Here is a 13,622-nt window from a genome sequence, read left to right as displayed (position 1 = left end):
GGATGGTTGGGAGCCCATCATTAAGATGAAGGTCAATGATTTTGATTGTAATGCTTTATGTGATCTTGGTGCAAGTATTTCTGTTATGCCTAAGAAAATCTATAATATGCTTGACTTGCCACCACTGAAAAATTGTTATTTGGATGTTAATCTTGCTGATCATTCTACAAAGAAACCTTTGGGGAAAGTTGATAATGTTCGCATTACCGTTAAAAATAACCTTGTCCCCGTTGATTTTGTTGTCTTGGATATTGAATGCAATGCATCTTGTCCCATTATATTGGGAAGACCTTTTCTTCGAACTGTTGGTGCTATCATTGATATGAAGGAAGGTAATATTAAATATCAATTTCCTCTCAAGAAAGGTATGGAACACTTCCCTAGAAAGAGAATGAAGTTACCTTTTGATTCTATTATTAGAACAAATTATGATGTTGACACTTCGTCTCTTGATAATACTTGATACACACTTTCTGCGCCTAGCTGAAAGGCGTTAAAGAAAAGCGCTTATGGGAGACAACCCATGTTTTTACTACAGTACTTTGTTTTTATTTTGTGTCTTGGAAGTTGTTTACTACTGTAGCAACCTCTCCTTATCTTAGTTTAGTGTTTTGTTGTGCCAAGTAAAGTCGTTGATAGTAAGGTTCATACTAGGTTTGGATTACTGCGCAGAAACAGATTTCTTTGCTGTCACGAATCTGGGCAAAATTCTCTGTAGGTAACTCAGAAAATTATGCCAATTTACGTGAGTGATCCTCAGATATGTACGCAACTTTCATTCAATTTGAGAATTTTCATTTAAGCAAGTCTGGTGCCTCAATAAAATTCGTCAATACGAACTGTTCTGTTTTTGACAGATTCTGCCTTTTATTTCGCATTGCCTGTTTTGTTATGTTCGATGGATATTTTGATTCCATTGAATTTCAGTAGCTTTGTGAAATGTCCAGAAGTGTTAAGATGATTATGTCACCTCTGAACATGTATATTTTTATTGTGCACTAACTCTCTAATGAGTTGTTTTGAGTTTGGTGTGGAGGAAATTTTCAAGGATCAAGAGAGGGAGATGATACAACATGATCAAGGAGAGTGAAAGCTCTAAGCTTGGGGATGCCCCGGTGGTTCACCCCTGCATATATCAAGAAGACTCAAGCGTCTAAGCTTGGGGATGCCCAAGGCATCCCCTTCTTCATCGACAACATTATCAGGTTCCTCCCCTGAAACTATATTTTTATTCCATCACATCTTATGTGCTTTGCTTGGAGCGTCGGGTTGTTTTTGTTTTTGTTTTGTTTGAATAAAATGGATCCTAGCATTCTTTATGTGGGAGAGAGACACACTCCGCTGTAGCATATGGACAAGTATATCCTTAGGCTTTACTCATAATATTCATGGCAAAGTTTCTTCTTCGTTAAATTGTTGTATGGTTGGAAACGGGAAATGTTGCATGTGGTAGTTTATAATAAAATACTTGTAGAACATTGAGCTTTGATAACTTGATTCTTTGCAAATGTTTTGAGGTATTTAGATGGTAAGGCTTACTGGATAAATAAGTTAAAATTAGTAGTGGATTGTTGTCTTTAAGCTTGTGCCGTACTACAAACTCTATTTAAATAGTTGAAGGCGTAGTTGGACTTGATAGCTTTCCATGTCTGAGAGTTCATCATAATAACTAAGTTGTGCTGAAGGTCGAGGGAGCTAGCGGGGTACTTGTGCCACCGTGAACGGCCCTCCTTGGAGTAAATTTTAATCATGCTCTTAATGATGAACCTGCTAGTTGTTTGCAATAAGCTTGTGAGTTCTTTTTGACTAATGTTAAGCTACGGTTTTTGGCACTTCCACCATCCAAATTTGCTAGCCTCTTCGGTACTGTGCATTGCCTTTTGCTCACATTGAGAATTGTGCATACTTCGCCGGTACATCCAAACCCGTGGGAGAACTTTCTCTTGTTCTCCTACACATAAGCCCATACATCTCCTCAAAACAGCCACCATACCTACCTACCACAGCATTTCCATAGCTGTTCCGAGATATATTGCCATGCAACATCCATTTTTACATTACATGCCATGTTGTCATTTATTATTTATATATTGCTTTGCATGATCATATACAGCTGATGTGTGGTTTACCCATGTTACGCTAGATCATTGCACATCTGCTACTGGCAGAGGCATACATTTTCATACATCATGTTTCATTCATTATGAGTTATTTGTACCAAAAAGTGTGTTGTCATATTAGGATGTTGCCCCTAAAAATGAAAAGAGCCGTGGAGGCCATCAAAAAGAAAAGAAAAATAAAGAAGAAAGAAAAAAAATGAAAAGAAAGAAAAAAAAGAAAAAGAAAGAAAAAAAAAGAGAGAATAAAGAAAAAGGGGGCAGCATTACTATCTTTTATCCACACTTGTGCTCATGTTTTAGCACCCGCATTATTCATAGTCATCATTTGTGCTCATGTTTAGCACCTACATTCATATGAGAGAGTTTTCATGTTTTACTAGTATAACTATGTGGGGAATTTACACTATAGAACTTGGGTTGTATATTCCAATGATGAGCCTCCTCAAAAGTGCTCTAGGTCTTCGTGAGCAACCAAGTTGGATGCACCCCCACTAGTTCCATTGGAGAGCTTTCATACACATATAGCTCTATGTGCATCCGTTGCATGGCAATCACTACTCCTTGCATAGCATCGATCATAAGGCTTCCTCTTGTCTAATGGTCATTTACAGCTTTGCAAGCCTTTCTTCCATTTGGCCTTCCAAACCCCCATTAACGTTCTTTATGCCATAACATCCTGGTGCCAATACCAAATGCTTGCGCTCACCGGTTGAGTAGACTTCGAAATAGTTGATTCATGACGTTCATGTTTATGTTTACTTGACTGAATCCTTCTTTTGTTGTGAAAATTTACTTGATGCTTGGAATGAAGGATAGAACGTCTATGCTGAATACTTAATACATCTTTAATGAACTTTGTACGGTTGCATGTCTTTAAAGCAATAGTTCATGAAAACTTCTAGCTTGTCTAACTCTTGCATTATCATCTCTTATATCAATATAGACACTTGCTTTGAATGATTTGATCTCAGCTCATATGCTTTACAATAGTATGATCAAGGTTATGATGGCATGTCACTCCAGAAATTATCTTTTTTATCGTTTACCTGCTCGGGACGAGCAGGAACTAAGCTTGGGGATGCTGATACGTCTCCGACGTATCGATAATTTCTTATGTTCCATGCCACATTATTGATGATATCTACATGTTTTATGCACACTTTATGTCATATTCGTGCATTTTCTGGAACTAACCTATTAACAAGATGCCGAAGTGCCAGTTGTTGTTTTCTGCTGTTTTTGGTTTCAGAAATCCTAGTAAGGAAATATTCTCGGAATTGGACGAAATCAACGCCCAGGGTCTTATTTTGCCACGAAGCTTCCAGAAGACCGAATAGTCAACGAAGTGGGGCCACGAGGTGGCCAGGAGGGCAGGCGGCGCGGCCCAAGCCCTGGCCGCGCCGGCCTGTCTCCTGGGCCCCTCGCGTCGCCCCCTGACCTACCCTTCCGCCTACTTAAAGCCTTCGTCGCGAAACCCCCAGTACCGAGAGCCACGATACGGAAAACCTTCCAGAGACGCCGCCACCGCCAATCCCATCTCGGGGGATTCAGGAGATCGCCTCCGGCACCCTGCCGGAGAGGGGATTCATCTCCCGGAGGACTCTACGCCGCCATGGTCGCCTCCGGAGTGATGTGTGAGTAGTCTACCCCTGGACTATGGGTCCATAGCAGTAGCTAGATGGTTGTCTTCTCCTCATTATGCTTAATTGTCGGGTCTTGTGAGCTGCCGAACATGATCAAGATCATCTATCTGTAATTCTATATGTTGTGTTTGTTGGGATCCGATGAATAGAGAATACCATGTTATGTTGATTATCAATTTATATCTATGTGTTGTTTATGATCTTGCATGCTCTCCGTTATTAGTAGAGGCTCTGGCCAAGTTTTTACTCTTAACTCCAAGAGGGGGTATTTATGCTCGATAGTGGGTTCATGTCTCCGTGAATCTGGGGAAGTGACAGAAATCTCTAAGATTATGGATGTGCTGTTGCCACTAGGGATAAAACATTGATGCTATGTCCGAGGATGTAGTTATTGATTACATTACGCGCAATACTTAATGCAATTGTATGTTGTTAGCAACTTAATACTGGAGGGGGTTCGGATGATAACCTGAAGGTGGACTTTTTAGGCATAGATGCATGCTGGATAGCGGTCTATGTACTTTGTCGTAATGCCCAATTAAATCTCACTATACTCATCATAATATGTATGTGCATGGTCATGCCCTCTTTATTTGTCAATTGCCCAACTGTAATTTGTTCACCCAACATGCTGTTTATCTTATGGGAGAGACACCTCTAGTGAACTGTGGACCCCGGTCCAATTCTCTATCTTGAAATACAATCTCTGCAATCTTGTTCTCTTGTTTTCTGCAAACAATCATCTTCCACACTATACATCTAATCCTTTGTTACAGCAAGCCGGTGAGATTGACAACCTCGCTGTTTCGTTGGGGCAAAGTACTTGGTTTGTGTTGTGCAGGTTCCACGTTAGCGCCGGAATCCCTGGTGTTGCGCCGCACTACATCTCGCCGCCATCAACCTTCACGTGCTTCTTGACTCCTACTGGTTCGATAAACCTTGGTTTCTACTGAGGGAAACTTGCCGCTGTGCGCATCACACCTTCCTCTTGGGGTTCCCAACGGACGCGTGTCGAATGAAAAGACAATACGTCAACCACGCGCATCAATTGTAAGGAAGCTTTTGAAACTCTAAAGAAAGCCTTAACAACTGCTCCTATAGTTGAACCTCCTGATTGGAACTTACCTTTTGAAATTATGTGTGATGCTAGTGATTTTGCTGTAGGCGCTGTTCTTGGACAGCGAGTAGATAAAAAATTAAATGTTATTCATTATGCTAGTAAAACTCTTGATGCTGCTCAAAGAAATTATGCTACAACTGAAAAAGAATTGTTAGCTGTAGTCTTTGCTTGTGACAAGTTTAGATCCTATATTGTTGATTCAAAAGTTACAATTCATACTGATCATGCTGCAATTAGATACCTTATGCAAAAGAAAGATGCTAAGCCAAGGCTTATTAGCTGGGTGCTTCTGTTGCAAGAATTTGATTTGCATATTATAGATAGGAAGGGTGCTGATAATCCTGTTGCTGATAACTTGTCTAGATTGGAAAATATTGCTTATGATCCTGTTCCTGTTAATGATAGTTTTCCAAATGAACAATTGGCTGTAATAAAGGTGAGCTTGCGAGATAGCCCTTGGTATGCTGATTATGCTAACTTTATTGTTTCCAAGTACTTGCCTCCAACCTTTTCAGCTCAGCAAAGGAGGAAATTCTTTTATGACTTGAGGCATTATTTTTGGGATGACCCACACTTATATAAAGAAGGAGTGGATGGTATTCTGCGAAGATGTGTTCCCGAATATGAACAACAAGAGATATTGAGTAAATGTCATGGTAGTGCTTATGGAGGACATCACGCCGGAGATAGAGCCGCACAAAAGGTTCTACAATCAGGTTTTTATTGGCCAACTCTCTTCAAAGATGCAAGAAGGTTTATTTTATCTTGTGATGAATGTCAAAGGGTTGGTAATATCTCCAGACGCAATGAAATGCCTATGAACTATACTCTTGTGATTGAACCATTCAATTGTTGGGGATTTGACTTCATGGGACCTTTCCCCTCTTCAGAAGGTAACACTCATATACTTGTTGCTGTTGATTATGTTACTAAATGGGTGGAAGCCATACCCACAAAAAGTGCTGATGGTGAGACCTCTCTAAGAATTCTTTTAGATATTATTTTTCCTAGATTTGGAGTTCCTAGATATCTTATGACTGATGGAGGTTCTCATTTTATTCATGGTGGTTTTAGAAAAACTCTTGCTAAATATGGTATTAATCATAGGATTGCTTCTGCTTATCATCCTCAAACTAGTGGGCAAGTAGAATTATCAAATAGAGAGATTAAATCTATCTTGCAAAAGACTGTTAATAAATCTAGAAAGAACTGGGCTAGTAAATTGAAGGAAGAACTATGGGCTTATAGAACTGCTTATAAAAATCCCATGGGTATGTCACCTTATAAAATGGTTTATGGAAAAGCTTGTCATTTACCTTTAGAACTAGAGCACAAAGCTTATTGGGCTGTAAGAGAACTAAATAAAGATCCTAAACTTGCCGGTAAGAAGAGGTTGCTACAATTGAGTTCTCTAGATGAATGGAGAAGTGAAGCTTATGAAAATGCTAAACTCTTTAAAGAGAAAGTTAAGAAATGGCATGATAGAAGAATAATCAAAAGAGAATTTAATGTTGGGGATAATGTCCTATTGTATCGGTCTCGTCTCAGATTCTTTGCAGGGAAGTTACTCTCAAAATGGGAAGGACCATATGTCGTTGTGGAGGTTTATCGTTCAGGAGCAATTAAAATTAGTTCTCTCCAAGGCGATGCGACACAAGTGGTGAATGGACAAAGACTCAAGCATTATATCTCTAGAGATTCTTATAATGAAGATGTTGATGTTATTCGAGTGGTGACACCGAAAGCTTTCATCAAAGGTCAAATTGACAGTCCGGCAGAGTTCGACTTTGAATAGGTAACAGTACTGGTAATAAACAGTTCACGTTTTACTTTCCGAACAATGTTTTTGCTGTTTTTGGAAAATATGAAAAATTACGAGATCGAAACGGAGTGGAGGAGACGCACGAGGGCGTGCCCTCATAGGCCGGCGCGGGCCCCAACCTGGCCGCGCCGCCCTATGAGGTGGGTCCCTCGTGGCCCCTCTCCGACTCTGGTTCGACCTGGTACTTTCCTTTTGTCGTAAAAATTCCTGCTATATAATCCCCCGGACCCCTGGAGGTCCGTATATCGTTTTCTCTACGTGTTTTGTTTCGAGCTGTTTTCTGCCAGGATCTGCTTCGGATCTAGAGCCACCATGTCTTCGTCGGGAACTCCGAAGGACAGCTTCTTTGAGGACGTCGTCAACCCGTACATGAACGAGCTGAAGATGCACCCCAAGGAATTGCTGCTCGTAGATGGAGAGTTGCAGATCAAGGATGTCCAGGGTCCTAAAGGAGAAGGAAGCTTGGAAGACAGGATAGAGAAATTAGAACAAGAGGTTTTCAACTACAAGAAGATGGCTGAGCGTGAAGTGGACATCTTCCACAAGATTGTGTCTGAACATATTGATGGACACAAGAAGGAGACTGCAAAGTTGTGGGACGACATCCTCTCGCTTCACGATACCACCAACAAACTCCAAGCTCAACTCTATGATGTTCAGAATCAAAACTGTGAGTATGAAAACAGGTTTCAACACATAAGCTATGCTGCTAGTTTCAGGATTCCCGAGACCAAGATGTCGTTTGTTGATGGAGAGCCTCTTCCTTGGAAGTCTGATGATGGGAACAATTCATCACCACCACCGCCGAAGGAGTAATTCATCATCGGTATTGGCATCCCCTTGGTTTGTTCCAAGCTTGGGGGAGTGCCGTGGTATCACATCATCACTATCTTTTACTTTTTACTATCAAGTAGTGTCATATCATGAGTAGGGAAGTTATCATATAAGATGGGTTGCAGTGTGGAAGTATCTCTTCTTTAGTTGGTTGTCTATGTATCCCTTGGTGTGAGTTATCGTTATAGAATATTAATGAGAAGTCTTATCATTTACATATTGCACATCTTAGCGCGGGCCCCAACCTGGCCGCGCCGCCCTATGAGGTGGGTCCCTCATGGCCCCTCTCCGACTCTGGTTCGACCTGGTACTTTCCTTTTGTCGTAAAAATTCCTGCTATATAATCCCCCGGACCCCTGGAGGTCCGTATATCGTTTTCTCGACGTGTTTTGTTTCGAGCTGTTTTCTGCCAGGATCTGCTTCGGATCTAGAGCCACCATGTCTTCGTCGGGAACTCCGAAGGACAGCTTCTTTGAGGACGTCGTCAACCCGTACATGAACGAGCTGAAGATGCACCCCAAGGAATTGCTGCTCGTAGATGGAGAGTTGCAGATCAAGGATGTCCAGGGTCCTAAAGGAGAAGGAAGCTTGGAAGACAGGATGGAGAAATTAGAACAAGAGGTTTTCAACTACAAGAAGATGGCTGAGCGTGAAGTGGACATCTTCCACAAGATTGTGTCTGAACTTATTGATGGACACAAGAAGGAGACTGCAAAGTTGTGGGACGACATCCTCTCGCTTCACGATACCACCAACAAACTCCAAGCTCAACTCTATGATGTTCAGAATCAAAACTGTGAGTATGAAAACAGGTTTCAACACATAAGCTATGCTGCTAGTTTCAGGATTCCCGAGACCAAGATGTCGTTTGTTGATGGAGAGCCTCTTCCTTGGAAGTCTGATGATGGGAAGAATTCATCACCACCACCGCCGAAGGAGTAATTCATCATCGATATTGGCATCCCCTTGGTTTGTTCCAAGCTTGGGGGAGTGCTGCGGTATCACATCATCACTATCTTTTACTTTTTACTATCAAGTTGACAAGGTATTAACTTGTCAATGCCTACGGATTGTAGACTAGGGTTTAGTTAGAAGTAGAGGGCAAGTAGAGGGCAAGTAGATCTCGAAGGTTTCAGCCGAAAAGTACTCGACGATTATGGAACTAGGGTTTGTAAACAATAATTCGATGATTTCTGTGTCCCTCGACTCCCCCTTATATAGGAGGCGGAGCCGAGGGATTCGTGCCGTACAAGTTACAGAGTCCGGGAAGGTTTCTAACTCATCCCGTAAGATTACAAATAACACTTCCTATTACAACTCTAGTCTTCCTTAATAATATCTTGGGCTCCCGAATCTTCTTATTCTTCGGGTAATGGGCCTTCAGTAAACCCCGGGTACTATCTTCGGCAGGCCCATTTGGGATGCCTATGTCAGTAGCCCCCGAGATTTTGCTTGAATCGTAGAGTCAAGGAAAATCTCCACTGTTTATTTTTATTCGACAACTTTAACTTTTCTATATTTCTTCTCATAAACTTCTATATTGTACAGGGATAATGGTAGTTGGGGCTAGTTCATCTGACGGATCAGGTACTAGTTAACTGCTCTAGTGGCAATCCGCAAAAACCTACTTCAAGATCACGTCCCTGGACATGATCTCGGGATACTGGTGTAAACTTCGACAGGTGCCGCTTAAGGTCTTACCATTCTGTCGAGTCCCAGTAAAATTTATCGGGTACCTAACGCGTCCGTTAGGATTTTTCTTCGTATCTGCTGATACGGATAAAAGTAGCAGAGCGCAGTCTTCGGCGATGCCACACCCAGCAGAACGGATCTGGGGTCTTACCTTCGCAAATTTTGCGGCATTCAGAAATTGATCGCAACTTTGGCGTTCTGAGAATATATTGTCGAGTGCTTATTCGGCTGTTGGAATGGCACATTTTATCGAGTCAAAGATGATTTGTATTGCTCTCCCGATGGTAGTATATGCAGAGTTATTTATAACTCGAAATATACTCTTTTGCTCTACTATCTTTCTTTTTTCTCTTTCTTTTTTCGCTTCTTTTTTCATGATTTCATCGGGCACGCGAGCAGCGTTCCCGATGGGAGTAGCCCCCGAGGCTACAGCCAAGGACTTGTACTTGGTTGTAGGCTCCACGCCTTATGCCGCTATATTTTCTTTTTATCTCCCGAAGCTTTATAATTTCTTGGGTGCGCGAACAGCGCTCCCGATGGGAGTAGCCCCCGAGGCTATGAACAAATATTTGTATTTGGTCATAGACTCACGCCATTTCTATTTTGTCTTTCTGGATCTTTTTTCTTTTTTCCAAAGTAGCCCCCGAGCATTTGATCAAAAACTTGTATTTGATCAAAAGCTCTGCATTATTTTTCCATGTCGACTTTTATGAAACTGTGGAGTCGAATTTTTTCTTCTGCCAAGGTGACGTTATTGCCGACGATAGCCACGATTGCGAGTCAAAAAATCGCGAAAAGCCTTCTCCCACTGCCTTGCGGGCCCAATTGATCCACTATCTTGACACGTCGTGCAAGTGGGGGACACACGTCCTCCGCTTTTTCTGGCGCACGTACCGTAACTTCTCCAATGTTGAATTACTTTTTTACCCTCGTGTCCACGTGGTTATCATCTGCCACACATTTTTCTTATCCAATGGTCCGCCGCTTCACCGCACCTCTATATAAGATCTTCTTCTTCCTCCTCGAGCACTTCCGCTCGCGCCGTTCTCCTGCTCTCATCTGCAAATTTCCTCCTGCGACCCACAGCCACCTAAGCTCCTCGTCTCCAAGCTGCAAACCCTGCGCCATTGTTGATGCCACCGCGTCGTTTGACAAGGCACAACACGCCGGAGTCCTCCATGGCCGCCGTGGATCTGGGGACGGCGGAGTGGGAAAGATCGAAGATTTCCACCCAGGACATCAACATGCTGAAGAAACTGGGGATCAGCAAGAAGCCCAAAGCGCTGTGCTTCCCCAGTGAGGAGAGCTACCCAACCCCTCCAATGGGGTACCGGGTAAGTTTTGTCGACCACCTCATCCGTGGTCTTTCCGCCCCCATTCATCCTTTTCTCCGCGGACTGCTCTTTATTTATGGTCTGCAACTCCACCACCTCACGCCAAATTCAATCCTCCATATCTCCATTTTCATCACCCTTTGCGAGGCCTTCCTTGGCGTCCAGCCTAACTGGGCGCTATGGAAGCGCATTTTCTTCTGCCGCCGTAATGGCTCGCCCAATGTCGCCTATAATATAGGCAGCGTTGTAATTTCTGTTCGGCCCACTATCGACTACTTCGACGTCAAACTCCCTGACTCAGTTCAAGGGTGGCGCAAGAAGTGGTTGTACATTCAGGAGGAGAACCACGGATGTGCTGAAGACAACATCCCTCCTTTCGATGGCGCCGAAAAAATCCTTCGCCGCCGCTCCTGGGACGCATAGGCTACCGAAGAAGAAAAGGCGTCGACAGAAACCTTGATGGCTCGCATCCACGAGTTGCAAAATACTCGCGGCAAAGAGCTGTCGGGTATCCAAATCACGGCTTATTTTCTTAGGACTAGAGTGCAACCGCTTCAGGCTCGCAAATACCTTCTCTGGAAATATGCTGGCGACAAGGACGCAGATCGGCTGTCGGTGGATTTCTAGGTCAAGGACTTAGAAAAACTTGTCCGAAAAATCTCGTCTCTCAGCAAAAAAGATCCTGTCCCTTCTTCTTGTCGAGTAAAACCATTCAGCACCGCCAATCCACTTACCAAGGTAATCTTTATCGATTGTCTTGTTACTGCTTTGCTATCTTTGTTGTAACTCCTTTTCTGATATCTTCCCCTATTTTATTTTTATTTTGTACAGAACCATCCAGACCTTGTCTCGCTTCCTCCTCTTCCTGAAGGTGGAGAAGTCGAAGAAAGGGCCGTTGTCACTGATGACAACCAAGAGGCCCCCTCTTTTGTGAATGAACCCGTGGATTCTCTAAAATCTACGGGATCTTCTGAAAAAGATACTGCCTCCGAAGGCACTGCGTCGGCACTGTCTCCTCCTCCTGCTGTTTCTCCAAGGAACAAAAGGAAGAGGAATGATGTCGAAGATTCCGGCACCTCCAAAGCCGAAGAAGTTGATCCTTCACGTCAGAAGGCAACTTATGATCCCTATCTTGAATCCCTCATCAGCTCGTAAGTCACTTTGATATCCCCTTATTTATGTACTCGAAGATTTTTGTCTTATCTTGCTTTTTGTGCTGTCGATCTTTAATCACAGTGATGATGAGGAAGAAGTACCAACTCTTGACGTGGCTCCTCGAACAACCACGTCACATACTTTAATTGTTTCAGAGACGCCAGTTGAGGGAGAAGAATCCTCGCCTCCTCAACAAAACGTCGTCACCACCACTCCTCCTTCAAGCCCTCTTGCTCCTTCACCAAAAAAGACAAGGGTGGAAACGATCGTGGAGCCTACCCCTCAGTTGGGTAGCTCCTCTAATCCTCTCTTAGATGATGTAAGTTTTTTATTTTCTTGCCCGTTTCTATATTTCCTCTGTTTGCTTCTTTATGCCTTCATATTTTTCCCGTACCGATGTTTTCTTTCTTTGTTCTTCTTTGATAGCCTATGATCAAAGAGCTTGTTCGCATCGGGTCCCAATTCATTGGGTACCGTGAGTATGCCAGCAAGACTGAAGGTAATAACTTTTTTGCTACCCCTTATTTATAACTTCTTGCTTCTGTTTTTGTCGCAATTTTGACGATTCCTTTCTATTTTGGCAGAGAAACTTGCAGAGGCCAACAAGCTTGTCGACACTCTTGCTCAGAAACTGGAGCAAAGTGAAACGGCTCGCAAGAAGGCTGAACTTGACGCTAGCCAAGCCAAAGCAGAGGCTGATGAAGCCAAGGCAAAAGCTGCTGGTGTCGAAAATCTGCAAAAGAGACTTGAGGATGCCGAAACTGCTTTAAACGAGCACAAGGCCGCGCAGGCTACTCGTGAAAAGGGGATCCTCAAGCGCTTGAACACGCAAAATCGGCGCTTCCTCGGTAACTTTGTCGATCCCTTCTATTTTTCTTAGGACTTGCTTTTTTTTCTTTTTACTTGCTGTCGACCAACATATATTTTCTGTGTCAGGTCAAACAAACCAAGAGTTTGATCTTGAGAATCCCACCAATGATCCTCTCCTTGACGCACTCTCTTATCTGGAATTTCATGGCCAAGAAGTTCGCGAAGGCGTGGTGAATGCTGACGCAGGATTGTCGAAGCTGTTCCCCTACTTCTTCCCGAAGAAAGAGGAGCCCAAGACTTTCCTTGCCCTTGCCAAGGACTTCAATCCACCGGAGGATCTTGGACTGAAGATGCGCCAGGAGAACATGAAGATTGCTGTCGAGAGCACTGTTGCCTTGGTCGCTGACAGCCAGCAGACTGTTGACTGGATGAAGGTTGGCGACACCGAGCAAATAGAACAAACAAAATGGCGGTCGTTGATCAAGGCAGCCAAGCCCAACACGAAGAAAATCCTGGCCTATCTCGGGATCAAGCCATCTGCAACTCCTAGCTCATCAAGGCCGGAGGTCTAGTTGCATGCCTCTTTTTTTTCTTTTCTTTGCTTTCTCTGTTTCTTTTGCCCTTGTCGCCACTTTAGCTTTGGCAACAATTATCCTGGTAGTCCTTTTGGAGAACTTCTTTTGTAATGTCTATGTAAATTTTCTAGAAATCAATGAAATTCCTCCTGGCACTATCATTGATCCTGGGACTTTTCTTTTCCAGTTAATATTTGATAACTATTCGACCAACCCTTGCTCTGCCGATGCTTCACCTGCTTCTTCCTTCTCGAAGAAAATGCTAGTCGATGATAACCCCCTCGAAGGTTCTTCAAGCAAACATTTGTCGGCAGATTTGCAAGAACTTCGACAACAACTTCAGTCCATGAAGAAACAAACTCTGGCAATGATGGAACAATCTCGAAAAGCATCTGAAAAAGAGAAAATCGCTCTTCAACAAGCCAAAGAGGCTCTGGCTGCCAAGGATGCTACTTTGTTGGAGGCTGAGAAAGCCACTACCCGAGAAAATAGCATGCTCGAGCTGATGTCTGAAGCT

General features: G+C 43.1%; 1 protein-coding gene across 1 annotated transcript in view; it reads left to right on the top strand.

Annotated features, from left to right (window-relative positions):
- LOC139835598 (uncharacterized) overlaps nt 1-13,141 on the top strand; it is a 72,460-nt gene extending 59,319 nt beyond the window's left edge. The window contains exons 2-3 of the mRNA XM_071825460.1: nt 12,305-12,568; nt 12,657-13,141. Coding sequence (XP_071681561.1) covers nt 12,305-12,568; nt 12,657-13,102 — 710 coding nt within the window. The 3' untranslated portion in view covers nt 13,103-13,141. The remainder of the gene's footprint in view (nt 1-12,304; nt 12,569-12,656) is intronic.
- Nucleotides 13,142-13,622: the final 481 nt, after the last annotated feature.

The sequence above is a fragment of the Lolium perenne genome, chromosome 2 (assembly GCF_019359855.2).
Source record: "Lolium perenne isolate Kyuss_39 chromosome 2, Kyuss_2.0, whole genome shotgun sequence".
NCBI classification, from domain to species: Eukaryota; Viridiplantae; Streptophyta; class Magnoliopsida; order Poales; family Poaceae; genus Lolium; species Lolium perenne.
This window is presented reverse-complemented; position numbering and strand designations above follow the sequence as displayed.